Source organism: Tricharina praecox, assembly GCF_024521635.1.
Source record: "Tricharina praecox strain CBS 144465 chromosome Unknown BZA05scaffold_32, whole genome shotgun sequence".
Taxonomy (NCBI): Eukaryota; Fungi; Ascomycota; class Pezizomycetes; order Pezizales; family Pyronemataceae; genus Tricharina; species Tricharina praecox.
Genome location: NW_026250434.1, coordinates 155,703 through 170,820, shown reverse-complemented (window position 1 = coordinate 170,820; position 15,118 = coordinate 155,703). Strand labels below are relative to the sequence as shown.

General features: G+C 52.3%; 5 protein-coding genes across 5 annotated transcripts; 3 read left to right on the top strand and 2 right to left on the bottom strand.

Annotated features, from left to right (window-relative positions):
• The first annotated feature begins 3,080 nt into the window (after window positions 1-3,080).
• Window positions 3,081-4,485, top strand: BZA05DRAFT_179670 (uncharacterized protein). Its single transcript, XM_051479288.1, has 3 exons — window positions 3,081-3,773; window positions 3,827-4,173; window positions 4,244-4,485. The coding sequence occupies exons 1-2, from the start codon at window positions 3,262-3,264 to the stop codon at window positions 4,065-4,067; spliced, it is 753 nt and encodes a 250-aa protein (XP_051335651.1). The 5' UTR covers window positions 3,081-3,261; the 3' UTR covers window positions 4,068-4,173; window positions 4,244-4,485.
• Window positions 4,331-5,399, top strand: BZA05DRAFT_179650 (uncharacterized protein). The gene is made up of 3 exons (XM_051479287.1): window positions 4,331-4,525; window positions 4,581-4,788; window positions 5,083-5,399. The coding sequence occupies exons 1-3, from the start codon at window positions 4,523-4,525 to the stop codon at window positions 5,274-5,276; spliced, it is 405 nt and encodes a 134-aa protein (XP_051335650.1). The 5' UTR covers window positions 4,331-4,522; the 3' UTR covers window positions 5,277-5,399.
• Window positions 5,332-6,884, top strand: BZA05DRAFT_179704 (uncharacterized protein). Its single transcript, XM_051479290.1, has 2 exons — window positions 5,332-5,598; window positions 5,653-6,884. Exons 1-2 carry the CDS (start codon window positions 5,523-5,525, stop codon window positions 6,840-6,842), a joined length of 1,266 nt encoding a protein of 421 aa, XP_051335649.1. The 5' UTR covers window positions 5,332-5,522; the 3' UTR covers window positions 6,843-6,884.
• A 545-nt stretch (window positions 6,885-7,429) lies between these two features.
• On the bottom strand, window positions 7,430-10,337 carry BZA05DRAFT_179675 (RNA12 protein-domain-containing protein). Its single transcript, XM_051479289.1, has 3 exons — window positions 9,774-10,337; window positions 8,409-9,723; window positions 7,430-8,300 (listed from the first exon to the last, which is right to left on the bottom strand). Exons 1-3 carry the CDS (start codon window positions 9,964-9,966, stop codon window positions 7,628-7,630), a joined length of 2,181 nt encoding a protein of 726 aa, XP_051335648.1. The 5' UTR covers window positions 9,967-10,337; the 3' UTR covers window positions 7,430-7,627.
• Window positions 10,338-11,661: 1,324 nt separating this feature from the next.
• On the bottom strand, window positions 11,662-14,999 carry BZA05DRAFT_410398 (uncharacterized protein). Its single transcript, XM_051484895.1, has 5 exons — window positions 14,156-14,999; window positions 12,809-14,094; window positions 12,444-12,740; window positions 12,221-12,388; window positions 11,662-12,166 (listed from the first exon to the last, which is right to left on the bottom strand). The coding sequence occupies exons 1-5, from the start codon at window positions 14,626-14,628 to the stop codon at window positions 12,009-12,011; spliced, it is 2,382 nt and encodes a 793-aa protein (XP_051335647.1). The 5' UTR covers window positions 14,629-14,999; the 3' UTR covers window positions 11,662-12,008.
• Window positions 15,000-15,118: the final 119 nt, after the last annotated feature.

The window sequence follows — 15,118 nt, the reverse complement described above, 5'->3', positions numbered from 1 at the left end:
TTATCACGTTCAAAGCAAGCGAACGAGCTTAGAGGCTTTCGGTTTAGCGCCACGCCACGCCGCGCGGGCAAGGACCCCACCGTCACGACCCCACCGTCACGACTCCCGGCCAGTCTGGTTTCTAGAGTACGCGGGAGACGGAAGGGCAACCTCACAGGAACTCCACAGGAGCCCTATGTAGAGTACCTAGAGTAGAGTAGAGTAGCGATGGTCTCGGTGAGTGATCGTGAATCCGACCACCGTCTCCGTGAGCGACGAATCACGATAAAACGGACGGGGAATCACTCGGTTCTTGATGCTTGTTGCTGTCTACTACTAACGGCGGCCGATACGTACTCACCACCGTGACATAAACCAGTGAACATAGACCTTAAATTTCTGTAGAATCATCCATAGCCTTCAAAGTGAAAACATAAGGCAAGTGCTCACGGGCCAAGTGTCTTGAAAATTGAAAATTGAAAGAAGAACTTGACTTGACTTGATTGTATTGATACGAGGAAGAATAGGTAGGACGAAGACTGCTTATACATAAAGGATAACGAGCTCTTGTAGACGACTGGAGGAAGGCCGGGCCTCAGAGTCTCAGACAGAGGATGCGACAATCAGTAGTCGTCGCCGTCGCCGGACTGGGCTGGGGGGCTGGAAGGCTTGCAGCTGACGAGGCCAGTGTTCTCTATAGTCCGGACGGGACGGACTGCCAAGATCCAGCCCCGTCCGTGCCTTTTTGGGGACGGGGTAAAAATAGTCCGTCCCGTCCGCTAATTTTCTGGACGGGGTTGGACTGCAGTGGACTGCAGTCGGTCCCGTCCGGCCTTACTGGTGGACTAGTCCGTCCGACAGACACCTCTGGACGGACTGGATGTATGTAGTCCAGTCCCGTCCATGGGTCCGGACGGACTGGAGCGGACCATGTAGAATACTGCAATCCACCCCTGCCGGACCACGAACCCCGCCCATCCTGCTTGTTGGAGAGGCAGTATCATACCTACTAGTTATAGGCTGAATTTGAGTTGAGAGCTGCTCGTTCGGACTGTAACACTTGTGAGAAAGGGAGGGGGTTTGGGCGTCGATGGAGGACCATGTTACAGTTGCAAGACCATCCAGATTCCACCTTGATAAACGGCAACTCACGATGCTGCTATGAGTGTTTTCGGCCTGAAGGCTAGGTAGGTATTTAGGTACTCCTGAGACTATGAGATAGGGTACCTAGGTAGTTGTCCGCTCGTAGCGATTCATATCGGCGCAGTGGAGTCCAGGCGCCCCCTCTCCCCACGGATTTCAGCTCATTTGAACTACCCTACCGGTATTTGTTGGGCAAAGACACGGGCCAGCGAGTATATAGGTAAATAAGCACTTAAAGTACCTAGAATTGAGCGTCGATCTTCAGTGAGAAGCGAGGGACAATCTTCCGTCCGCTCCCCCTCCGGGAGTGTGACCGTGTGAGGTTGTGAAGGACGTCACTGAGGCCGGATGGAAGAATGAAGAAAGGGTGGTGGTGCTACTGACGAGGTATAAAGTTTGTGAGAATTGCGGTCGCCACCTGACACTGTTACTGCGGGCCCAGCCATGAGTGATTCCCCAAAGGGAAGCATGTAGGTACGGTGTGAGGAATCTGGCTCCCGGGGGCACGAGCCAAGGCTTGAGGGCATGTGGAGCTACCGAGTGAGAGAGATGATGATGATGAAGAACCGTCGGGAGAATGGGAAGGGAACGAGAGAGAGATAGAGAAGCACGTGGAGAAGGCTTGAGGAAAGGAAAACGTGAGAGGTTATATGCAATTGAGTTGTCTGACAAACAAGAAGAAGAAGAAAACGATGATGATCGTGAACAAGAGAAGAAAGGAAGAGCTCTCCTCCGAGCTCTAGGTCCGGACGGTCGCCAAGACGCCAATATGCCTCACAGGTCCGAACCCAAGCCCAATGCCGCACCGCTGTATTACATAGGCCACTTCTCGCCACGTGCCTTCAGCCACCGCATGGACCATACAGCGCCACATCGCCTCGACTAGAGTACCGAGCTGTTCGGTCGAATCTTCGCAATCAAGATGCGGCAAAGTTTAGGAGCATTTAGAGTAAGTAGCTATCTTGCTAGACTATAACAGAGGGCAGTGCTAAAATGGATTCAGATGTTCGCAGGGCAGTGGAAGAAAAATCAAAGAAAAGAAACGGCATGGCGGGGGATAGGTTCCTGTGGTGCTGTATTCGGCAATTACTCCACACTACTCCAGCCACAGCCACACATTAAAAAAGTTTTGGCATCGTGGAACGGCGCACGCCGTGTGCGAGTCGTCGCGCTGGAAAAAAATAATGATGTTCTTTCTCTGACAAAAAACCGTCGCGGCGGTGGTAGGAAAGATCATTGTGGTCACGCAACAAAAAAAAATTGATGTTCTCTCCTGGCTCCACCACCTGGTTTACAGAGTCCATCAAATTTTCTACAATCTCCTGGTGTTCTGCGTCTACAAAACGGTCTTCTTCTATCATATCATGGACAGCATGAGGCTGTTGGTTAAGACGTTCCCCTAGTTCGCGTAGCTGAAGAACGATCCCCGTCACAGTGATCGGTTTGTCCACCGTATGATACGCGTAACTTTGATTCGGGCCTGACAGAGTCCAGGCTGCCGTTACTGTAACTTCGCCGTTTCTCCGTGTTTGCAACCGTTGAGTTTGGTGTACACTGTACTTACGAGTGGCCAGTACGCGTCGTGTTCTTCCTTCGTCAGAAGAACAGGCGCGTGGAGATTAAACAATTTGTCGCACCAGATCAGCGTTCTGGGGAGTAGGAATCTTGGCAGAAATCATGATGAAGTAGTGGCAGCAATAGATGGTATCGTGTTTGTTGTAGGTAGGAACGAGGACAAAAGTTCGTGTATCTGGTGAGAGTTTGTTGGGTGGTGCGGGTTTGTTGTGTGGTGAGAGTACAGTAGAGTAGAGTCGCGCGTGCCGTGAGCTTTCGCTCACCGTTTTTCCACGACGCCAATATTTTTTATTTTATTTTTTAATTATTTTTAATGTGTGGCTGAGGCTGAGGTGGTTCCGCATAGGGTAGAAATCAACGACCCTTGTGGGCCCACAGCAACCGATCATGATCTACAGCTACCCAATAACTACCGGTTAATGGAAAGGGTGCAGTGCTGTCGACTCAGCCTTCTGCGCGAGAGCTGATTTATACTGGAGTCTGGACACGACTCCGCTTTAGCTGTCTTCACTGACCTCCATCACGCCAATACGCATCCTTTCTAGCTACATACTACCACTCGCCATGGCCAAGATCGATCACATACCACCCGCCTCGGACCCCATCGTCGGCGATGGGGGTTCCGCTGCTGGCGCCGAGAGCCCCGCGACCGATGGTTGTGTTGGCGGAGTAAAGAGGAGAACTGATACAGAAGTCGAATCGAGCGTGGATTCCGACGTCAAGCGACGCTGTCTTCCCCAAAGCGGGTCAGAATCTGCCGCCATCAAGTGGAAGTGCTTCCGGATATCGAACGTCCCGTCGGAGTGGAGTGAGGATGATCTACTCGGTTATCTCGGAAAGCTTGACGCGTCCCTTGGAAACTTAGCCGCCGATGGCAGTCGATTGTCGCTGTATCCAGCGTGCTCCGGGCCAGACAGAGTAGCGTTGCTGAATGTGAAGAACTGCCCCGAATACTTCCGCCGGATACGCCCGGGCGAATCCAATTCTGTTCAACAACCCGATTCGGACCTCGTAATCGATAGCCACTTCTACAGCCTGACGCCCCTGAATAATCCTGAAGGATCCATTGTCGCCGAGTACGTCGTTTCGTTCCCGTCACCGGTGGCGACGGTCAGCTAATGCCTTGCAGTGTCGTTGCGGTCACCGGCCTGGCGGGAAATGCTTTCGGATCTTGGAGGAATCGCAGCAGCAACCGCATGTGGCTCCAAGACTTTCTCCCACGCGATGTCAAGGATCTCCGCATCATGACGTATGGCTACAATACTACTCTCGAGGGACCGAATACAGTGAAGGGCAGCATGCTTGATCACCAAAGGAAGCTCGTTTCCTTGTTGAAGGACGCGAGGTCTTCTCGAGAGATAATCGGTTGACTATTCCCTTCCAAACAGTCAGTGCTGACATTTATTTCCATCCTAGGAGAAGATTCGCTCAATCATCTTTCTTGGGCATGGGCTTGGAGGAGTGCTCATATTGCAGGTAAGTCGCGCGGTCCAACGAACCATGCACTGATGAGACACATTGCTGATCCCACCACCGTAAACTTAAGGCACTATTGCAGTCCATAGAACAAATCATCCACAGCGACCTTTTGGAAGCAACATGCGCCATACTGTTCTTCGGGACCCCACATTAAGGCCTTCGCACAACCGAACTAGAAGTCCTGGTGGAGGGCATGACCGGCGCCGAGTCACCCTCATCGGGCCTGTTGCGCCAGCTGCGCGAGGGCTCGGAATTCCTCCAGACGCAAGCCGAATGACTTGTCGACGTCTGGAATCGGTGTAAAGTCGTAAGCTTCTACGAGACTGTTAAAACAAGAGCTGTCGGAATGGTTCGTAACGGATCGGATTCCCGTGGTTTCGATGGCTGTGGCTGACGAGCGGTAGTCCTCAACGAAAACACTCGAAAGGAACGGAGAATTTGTAGAGATGGTTCGAGAGTTCTCTGCTTTGTTGTATCTTCCCAACGAGCACCGTGTTCCTATCGAAAGTAACCATACCGATATGGTCAAGTTTCTCGACCCTTTGGACATCGCCTACAGAGCAGTGGTGGCCCATATCAAAGGATATCGGGACGAGATCGTGGAAATGTCTGGTAAGCAATGACTTCTATTCGAACGACAGTTGGAGACCTCCCGTGGGCTAGGGGCGGAGAAGAAAAGTGGCTCATAGCAAAAACACCTCGAATCCCTGAAGCTTCCAATATTTGCTTTTTTTATATATATATATAGGAGGCCATCCCTTCTAACGGAATTTCTATTCAAAAATTCCGTCCCTCATATCCTCGTCTCGTAGTCATGTTCTATCATGCTGTTATAGCTACACGGGAAACCCTCCAGTTGTGTTGCATGTTTTTTGTTTTGCTCACCGAGAATGATTTTTCGTGCAGATGCCCGCAAAAAAACCGTCGATCGACAGCTTACGGACGAAGCAAGAAATTGCCTGAAGAGTTTGAATGGATTGGACTACGAAAGCCGCCGTGACGACCTCTGTCTTAAACGAGAAGAAAATACCTGCGAATGGATCCTTAACGACGAGCGTTACCAACGTTGGACGCAGGCAGACGAACAGCCAATTCTCTAGGTTTCGGGAGGACCAGGCTACGGGAAGAGTGTTCTTGTATCAGTACTATCCAAAGAACTCGCCGTTACTTTAGGGAAAGACCATGTGGTGGCATTCTTCTTCCGCGACGATAAGGATGACCGGCTAAGGACGGCCAATGCCATACTGGTGGCGATTCTAGTCCAGATATTGCAGCGTCAGCCAGAAGCCCTCGTACATTTCGAGCCGGAGCGCAAGAACGGAAGATTCGGCCAATGGAATTTACACATGCTGTGGCGTGTCTTTGAAAGAATCGTCAGGGACAACAGGATCAAGCGTCTATGTCTCGTCATCGATGCCCTAGGTATGCTACTCTTGATTTTGCACGTCGAACGAGGCTTATATTAATCGCTCGCAGATGAGTGTGAGGATAATTCGAGATTACTATTTCTCGAACAGCTACGCCGTCTGCTACGCGACGGGACCTGCGTCGGAGAAAGGGCCAAAGTCCTTTTTACCCGCCGCCCACATGTGGTGATCACTTCGCATTTACCTGTTGCTGTCGAGATACGTCTTGATGTCGAGATTCTGCACCATGATATCAAGGCATTTGTGGTTGCTGAAGTTGAAAAGTTGCCACAATTTTCTAAAATGGCGGGGGAGATAGAACATGCTCTTATCGACGGTGCAAAGGGAATGTTCCTTTGGGTTTCTCTCGTTCTTGACGACCTCAGACGCTCATGCACGACAAAGTCTCGAGTCATCCAAGAGAAACTGAAGTCTCTTCCGCGGTCACTCCCCGGCCTATACGAGAATATCCTGCGCAAAGTAGAGCCTGTCGACCAGCCGACTGCGAATATCATTCTTCAATGGGTGGTTTGGGCGTCACGGCCCTTAACCCTGAAAGAACTGACTATAGCCGTTGCTATACGACCCCAAGACACATCCCTTTCTTCGATGGAGGAAGAGATGGAATCGGATCTGAGAACTGTCCTTCGAATGATATTCGGTCCGTTGATCACGGTGGATGATGACAAAACTGTCCACCTGGTACACCAGTCAGCGAAAGATTTCCTTTCACAGCCAGACATCTCTCCCCAACACGGTTCACACAATCAATCACTCTCTGGTTGGCGCCTATCACCTATAGAGGCTCACAGACGACTGGGAATTGGCTGTTTAAAGTACATGGCGTTTGAATTCAAGCTCAAAAACGAACCAGTCGATAGTAAAATCGACCGCTCTCACATCTCCGAAAATGCAGAGACGTTGAGAATTGGGAGAGGACACAATCTACTTTCGTACGCTGTAAAATACTGGCAGGACCATGTGAGACAAACAGATCAAAGGGACCCGGATGTATTGCGTGCCTTCTTGGCGCTTCGGAAACCCGGTAAAAACAATTTCTTGGTTTACAGTGTGTCGCGTATGCTGCGAAATTGGTACCAGGAGGAAGACCGTAGTGTGCGGTCATCACTTTATGTTGCTATAGTCTTCGAGCTTTTTGACTTTGCTGAAGAATTGGTCAAATGTCGTTGCGTGAGCGATCTATCTGACCGGATTGGGATCCTAATGCATCATTCCTCGCTGCGGCACAGCGTGGACTAGGGCCAATGGTCTCCCGCTTGCTGGACAGCGGGGCCGATGTCAATGTCCAGGGGGGAAGATATGGCACGGCACTACAGGCGGCCTCAGCTGGAGGTGACATCGACATTGTTCGGCTCTTGCTGGACAGCGGCGCCGATGTGAATGCCTGGGGGGAAGATATGACACGGCACTTCAGGCGGCATCGGAGAGCGGCTATGGAGCTGTGGCTCTCCTCTTACAGGAAAGGGGTACTTTAGATAATGGCGGCGGTGAAGGCCCTGTATACTTTGCGTCCCAGTCGACAGGCCTTGCGGGTACATCGCTCCACCTTCTGAGCAGCGGTGAGGAGGTTGATATCTGGGCAGACGAACCCGATTTAACTTCAGCCTGAGAGTGCCGCCCAAGGACATCCTACCAACGCTGAAGTAGCTGTTTGTTTTACGTATCTTCGGGGTATTCACACTTCAGCCATGGGAATACGAACTCCACTTCAACATTGCCGAAGTTCATCGCTATTTCCACATCCCGCCTGAGTCGCCGATATCGACTCGCCGATCTTTTCTTTTCACCGTCTTCGTACAAGTACCTTTCATCCTAATATTCATTTCGTTCTTTAGTTATCAATCATAGTTCTGGCCGTATACAGTTGGTGTCGATGGGTTTCTTGGTGTAGGGGCTGGAATATCGTATTTTTGGCCTCCACGCATACACTACTTAGTCTAACTGAAGCCGGAACACCATAAAGTACTAAAACATAGCCAGAGCAGAGGGAGAAGAGCAACCCTACGAGATACACCCATATTCTCTCAAGCATCCGCGGCCAACGTTCTCCTCGTCAACTCCTCAATCTTTGCATCGTGTTCCGAGACCCTCTTCTGCGCCTTCTCGATTTTCTGCAGCAAATATTTCTCACGCGCCTCGGGCTGCCTCTTCAATCCCGCTAGCCTTTGCAGTTCCTCTTCCCACCGTACAATATTTCCGACCTCCCTCTCACACGACGCAACATGCGTCCGTACCTCCATCTGCGCAGCGAGCTCCACATCCTGCACCAGTTTCCCGAACGCATCCAAGAGAACCCCTGTTCTGGGCGCGATCTCCCGCGGCCTCCCCGAGCTTTTATCCTTGATGATGGTGATCAGTCCTTCCTCCTCGAGCTTGAGCAACGCCTCGGAACCGCTGTTGCCCCTGAATAGGTCATGAAGTAGCACCCGGTCGTAGCTCAGTCTGTTTTCGCTGGATAGGCCCCGGATGCAGTGCCAGGCTTGCGGGGATGTCCACGAGTGGTTCACCCGTGATGGGAGGATATAGCGCTCGAGGATTCCGGGTGCTGAGGATTCATAGGTGGTTTTCCCCGGGAACGAAATGTCGTCGCTTAGTTGGATCAGGCGGAAGGGTTCGTGCTGGAAGGGTTTGGAGAAGGATTTGTCGGTGCTTAGGAGGATCACGCCGCCATACTGGTCCGTGACCAAGTCGGTTGTCCTGCGGTGGATGGGCATGTTAGTTTTGTATGGTCTTTTTTTTTGGGGGGGGGGGTTTTGGGTTTTGGGGGCGCGCGGGGGGGAGGGGGGGATTTCTTATCATGTGTACCATTTCAGTATCTTCTCGTGGAAAATGTTGTATTCTTCTCTCCTGTGCGAAAAGTTGTCGAATACTACCAGCGGCCTGACGTCCGGATTTTTTACCAGATAATCTTCATTAATCTGACCGGGAGCCTTGCATTTGAGTGCCTTGGCTTTCAGCCGTTCGCGCAGATCCTCTAGGACTACGTCGAACTCGTTTTCTGGCGTCTGGATGGCCTCCTCGGTGTATATCGAGAATTGACGAAGCACAAATTGGAACCCCCTGTTAAATGTGGCAAACAGCTGCCGGTATCCAACCTGCTGAGAGAATGCGTCGACAAAGGCTCTCTCACTGCTACTATCGAAAATGGGCTTGCAGTCGACTATGAGAATGACTCGATCCCGCAAGACGTGGTCCTTGATCAGCTTCAACCTCCCGTGGGGGGATCCCAAGACGCCAACGGCAGAGGTCTTGAGCGCCGATTTGAGCTCCTCTATCTCTCTCTCAATCGCAGGTGTTGCGATCTTGACCGGCTCGTCGGATGATGTCGTCTCGTACAAGTCGATCTTGTCCTCGGCGATCACGTCTATGACCATGTCGGTGATGGCGACCACGAGGAGACATGTAAGGGCCACTACGAGGAGCGCCAGTCGTTGGTTCTTGAGAGCCCAGTCGATAGCCCACTGGGCCTCGATGGATCGGATCCTCATCTTTGGCCCGTACGAAACCCTCAGCTGCACCTGCTTGCCCGTGTGCTCGCAGTCGACGAAGTGGCCGTCTATGCAATTCTTGGCCGCGGTCGCGCCGCGAATATTCCGGAAACGGACGGTGATGAACTTTGGCAACCAGAAGAACTTCGGATCGGCGGAGGGCGGGGCGATATCCTTGATCTTGCCGTACTGGCGAAACAGCGAGAAGATGACGTGCTCGTTCAGGAAGCCGCCATCGCCGCCGAGGAACTGCACGCGGAGCTTCTTGCTTGGAAAGTGGTCCATCATGTCCTCGAGCCAGGGCTTTCCCAGCACCGGGAACGCCTTCACCTGCTTGAAGAGGTAGCCGACCTTGACCGGATGCCTCTTCAGATGGGCGTCGATTTCGCGCTGCGCCCCCGCCACGTCCGTGGACGAGTACCGCACAAACGTCCCCCCATCCCGGTCGCGCGGGATCACCTCCTTCGTCGAGAATATACCGTTGCGCAGCGACGGCGGTATGCAGTCCTCCGTCAGGAACTGCTCGAGTGTCGGCGCGCGCCACGACCAGTACTTTTGAAGGAACGGCTGGAGCTTCCTCTCGACCGGTACCCGCATCAGTGTGCTGACCCACAACGGCCGGGGAAGCAGATCTATCGAGTTAGCGGCGATTCACATTAGGGGGGCAGAGGGGATGACAGACTGTTGAAGAACAGAAGCTGTTCGTCCGGGCCCAACTGCACGAAGCCGTCCTTATTGTGCCCGATGGAGCTGGTCATCCTCCATCCGAAGGCAGGGCGTAGGCCATTCGTGATGGCTGGAATCCGCCGGCGCTGGATGGATTCAACATGGAATCGTCGGAAAAGGCACGAGCCGACGTCCCGTCTCATGGCCATTACGGAGCGGGGGGAGCGGGGCTAGGGTGGTGAGGGGGATTTCGCGGGGTGAATGGAGAGCTCGTCCGACGAAAATTGCATCACTGTCGGGACATCTTCGCCGTGAATACTGGATCTTTATCTACCTATAGTAGTCTCCGCCGTCAGATCCATTGCGGCTGCGAATATGGATGCCTGGAGTAGGTACTTAGGTAGTTGCATCCAATCGTAGAAACACAGGTGTACGTACCACTGTACAGTATCGCACCAGTAGGCTGTCGAATCGTTCAAGAAACACATCGAGTAGATGTACCTATAGTTACTATATCCAACTACGCCGCGAAGACAAGCCGCCAATCGCCAGCGAAGTGTACAAGGTAACTACTTTACGATATGCAAGCCCCGCTTTCACCCCCCACCCACCGCGATGCTGGGTATGTAATCCTTCTGCCTTAGAAGCACAACGCCACCGTCCGGAGATGTTTTTTTTTCTTTTCGCGAGGGGCGGCCACATGTCTTCTACATACTATCATGTATGTATCGTATTCCTGCAAGGCGATGTCTCGGAACCGCGGTAGGTAAACATGCTTAGTTACCCCGGTCCTGTTGGCTTATAGTAGTTAGCCACAAGATCAATCCGCAGGTTACTGCGCCAGTACTCGCAGAGTAGAGTACGGTAGTTACTGCGTAAGTTATGCATTAGTTATAGGTGCCATTCCGGTATTTAAATATTGTCCTAGAAGTTAGAACCGCTATGTACATATGTAGATACGGGAAGAACATGAGGAACGACAGCATGGCCTACATATCTACCTCAGCGCAGTAGTGTAAGTAAGTACCTATAGTTGGTTAGTAATTATGTACTTGTACATAACTAACATAGCTCGCGGCTAATAAAACCACCACCAAAAGAGACAGAAAGCTTATCTAGACGACGAGTGAGAACTAGTACTGTAGGTATGTAGGTACATAGGCAGTGTTCCACCCTTCATGTACCAGGCGGGGAGTAGTTAGTAAACGGAACTGGGCACGGAGATGCGAGTGTAGGTAAGATGGGACGTCCCCAGCACTCGATCGGGAGTCAGGAATACCGGTATAGGTATAGTTATGTATAACTAATATAAACATTGCAGTTCCCGTCATCGTTGCATTCTGTGTAGGTATATCAGGTTCCTGATTGACCTGGCACGAACATCCACAAGTCGAAATGGTATGTAGGTACTTCAACTTGCTCGGTATTCCCAGTGCAGTGCCCTTATGTATCACGGTCTGCTGCAGTGTTCTCCATAGTCCAGTCCAATCCGTCCGGAGGTGTCTATCGGACGGACTACCTAGTCCACCAGTAAGGCCGGACGGGACGGACTGCAGTCGACTGCAGTCGACTACCAAGACTGGTTCAAGGCGTCATAAATCACGATAGAAAGCCCGTGGCGTATTATCGGAGGTTGTAGTGGCTGGGGGGAGATACTATCAGGTTTGGTGGGTAAGTGCTGAAAAGAGTGGCACTTTTCTCACTACCAGACTGCAGTCGACTGCAGTCCAACCCCGTCCAGCAAATTGGCGGACGGGACGGACTACTTTTATCCCGTCCACCAAAAGGCACGGACGGGACTGGATTTTGGCAGTCCGTCCCGTCCGGACTGCAGTCTGGACCGGACTATGGAGAACACTGGTCCGCTACTTGGATTCCAAAGGAAGGGAAGGGAAGGGAAATTTAGACAACAAGTCGCCATTAAAGTTACTCTAGTTAAGTACCTAATGCCCTAGCTAGATAGCATTCCATTCACCGCTCGGCGCTGGGCTGTGTCAGCGTCGCGTACAAATTTGCCAGCCAACCGAGACCAAAGGGCCCCTCCCGCGTTATCTGTTCGCTCTTTATTCCGAAAATCGGCATATGCGGGTCATTTTCCGTTGGCAGCCAATAGAGTGCCTCCCACAGCAACTTCCCGAGCAGCTTCCGTTCCCTATCCTGCCCAGCACCGCAGCACAGCGTATTCTGTATTGCTTTGCTCTGCCTCAGAGCGCTACATAGTGTTAGATCTTGGATGAATTGGTCTGGAATCTTAGCTTCCGTCTTCTTGCTTCGCCGTGGATCCATTATCGCTGCGGCGAGGTTGGTGTGGAGGGCTGGATAGCCCTCGACGAAGCCTAGTATGATCGGTCAATGACGGAAGGAGTAATTGGGGTAAACGGATTTGCTCACAAGAACTTGATATCCCGCCTAGTGAAAATTAGCACGGATCCAACGGCGCAGATGCTCTAGGTGACTGCTCACCCCATTGTTTAAACAGATCCAGCTCGTTTTCCATCATCATATACGTCATATCTTCCACATCCATTCCCATCATCACTACTGATTCCATCTTTATCTGGCGGAAAAACGTTTTCAACGAAGCTTCCAGCATGAGGCGGGATCTATGTTTCTCCTCTATGACTGCAGCCACTTTCCCTTCCATCAGTACATCCTCTCTACTTTCCGAACTTGGAGGGTTACATACACTCAGCAATCCAATCCTCAGGCCCTTCCATCCCCAGTGTGACCGTTTCTTCCGGGCTCAATGTCATTCCGGTGGCCTTGTACTTATTAACCATCGCGTTCATCCGCCACTGCTTGACATGCCAGAAGATAACGGTGCTGGGGAGCTTGGATAGGGTCATCATCTCCCTGCGGGAGTTGGCATTGCGAGCTTCGAGGTACTGTGGGCCCTTCCGCGAGCGGTCAGCGGAGGCGGAGCGCTGCGTGGTTATTGTTTTGGCGCGGTCCATGTCAGGCATGAGGCGTGCGGGGGTTCCACCTGATTATCGTAAGCTGTGTGCCGGAGAGAATGGACGGGGGGTGGGGGGGGGAGGTGGGGGGGCATACCCAGTTTGTAGTACGGTGCAAGCTTCACGTTATTCTGCATCTCCCGCTTCATGTCTTCTGGCATTCCCTTCTCCATCTTCCGCCTCAGCTTCTCCGCCATCTCCTCCGTCAAATCCCCCGTCAACACCATAGGCTTTAGGACCGACGTCGTGTCTCCACCCAGCAAGGTAAGTAACCGCACCTTCGCATCCCTCTTCAGTTCCGCCATCATCGCTGCCATTGGCGGAAACTTTGGATGCTCGAGATACGCCCGTAACGTCCTCTGCATCGCCATATCTGATTTCCAGGAAATCGACGCCCGAGCCTCCTCGAGTGCTATGGCGTTGAAGTCATTCACCCACTTCCGCGAGATCTTCTGGATCGAGAACGTGAACACGTGGTCATCGCTGAGTTCCTCGTTTGGGCCGATGAAAGAGCCGTAGCTTGCTGTTGCGGGGGCAAGTTGGAGGTCTTCAAACAGACTGGGAGTGTTCGGCACGTTGGGGCGCGCACGTATGACTCGCAGGGCCTCTTCGCTTCCCGGGCGGAGATAATTTGATCGTAGGACGAGGAGGAGCTTTGGTGACAGCGGGGCGAGTTTATGGTATTCGGTGTATGTCCCGCTCTGGACCTTTTTGGAACCGGTGCCGGGATCGATGGATACACTATGCATCGAGGGACCTTCATGGATGCCAAAGCCGTTCTCTGTAACGATGAATTCATCCTGCTCCGGGTTATCAGGTGTACAGAAATTGAGGTATGACTCCGTCATGTTGAAGATGAACCATAACGCATCGTGTTCGAATGCATTCTCCAGTACCGTCGTTTTCCACTTTCCCTCCGGATCGATCTGTGTATCCAAGATGGCTTTGATGGTGCATAACCACACCTCGCCGGGATTTTTGAAGCCCCGCCGCCGCATAAACTTCTGCACTTCAGCTTTGTCGACCTCATCGTACGCCGCCATGGACCCGCAGTTGTATTTCCGCCAGAACCGGTTGTTGCGATACTTCATGACGAAGAGGAATTTGCGGATGGTGTTGAGTTCGGTCCGCGTGAGGTTCACCGATGAGGCCCCCATCTTCTGTGAGTCTTTGATACGGTTGATGGCGCGGGATGCTATCTGCTCTAGAACGGAAAGTTGCTTCTCAATGTGATTGGCGTCACTGGCGGTGACGTCGCGGTACATATCCTGGTGCCCGTAGGCGCGACCTACGCGATTGTGCTCGATTTCTCCGGTGTTTAGGTTGAAGAATTTGATGAGCGGGTTGCGGGGGTCTTCTTTCCGGGCACGGGGCCGGCGACGCCTAAAGCCAGTCAATCTTGAATCCTGTAGCCTTCCAAAGTTATAGCATGATGAGTACTTACCGTCCTTGATCCGCATCTTTGGTATCGATTGCCTTTCCTTTTCCCTTATCCAGCAGTGGTTTCTCCTCCCCCTTCTCCACCTCTTGCTCCACCTTCTTATCGTCCTCGCCCTCTTCCAACTTCACACCTTCCATTGCCTCGGCAATCTTATCCACCGCCGATGATCCACCCCCTCCATTGCCGCCACCACTGGCCTTCTTCTTTTTCCCGGGCTTCTTCTTCCTATTCCCTCTCTTGGGCCTTTTATTCGCCGTCCCTCCGGGTCCCCCACTCCCCCCTCCGGAAGGACCAGCAGCCGAAGTAGCAGTAGCAGTAGCAGCAGCAATACTAGCAGCAACCTCGTCCTCGGGCACCGAGAACTCCCGCAGAACGAACCTGGGGATAAAGTGTTGGTATTGTGATTTCGCCTCTATTATCTCGACCGTCTCGACCGTCTCTGCTGTCTCGACCGTTTCTTCCATTGTCGTCTCCATGTCGAAGCTGTCGATATCTGGATTCTGCTGTGGAAAACGAGCAGCTGGTGGGGAGTGCACGGCGAAGGAGGCAGGTTGTGTTTACTTATGTAAAGAGATTTGATACTGTAAACACCTGGACAGACAGACAGTGGATTGAGTGCCACTGCCCCCGCGAGAGATGCGGGGGCGGGGATTTTTTTTTTTTCGGGCGAGACGATTGGATTGGCCCGCAGCACGGATTGGCACGCGCATGCGGGGGTAGACCCGTTGCATTCCTCAGCCCGGAGTGCATGAGGATTCGCCGGACTGGGATGTGGAACAGTAGATACAAAGTACTTATGTACAACTGCGATGCGAACTTTGGCCGGTTCATCACCCATTACCCAAACTGATACCGGTACTAAGGGACCGAGTCTTTTATGGACGAGCAGAGTACAAGGGCGATCGTAAAAATCCTCGGTGAACATCAGCGGTCTTTGTCCAGTTGAAACTTGAGGCCGGAGTACTC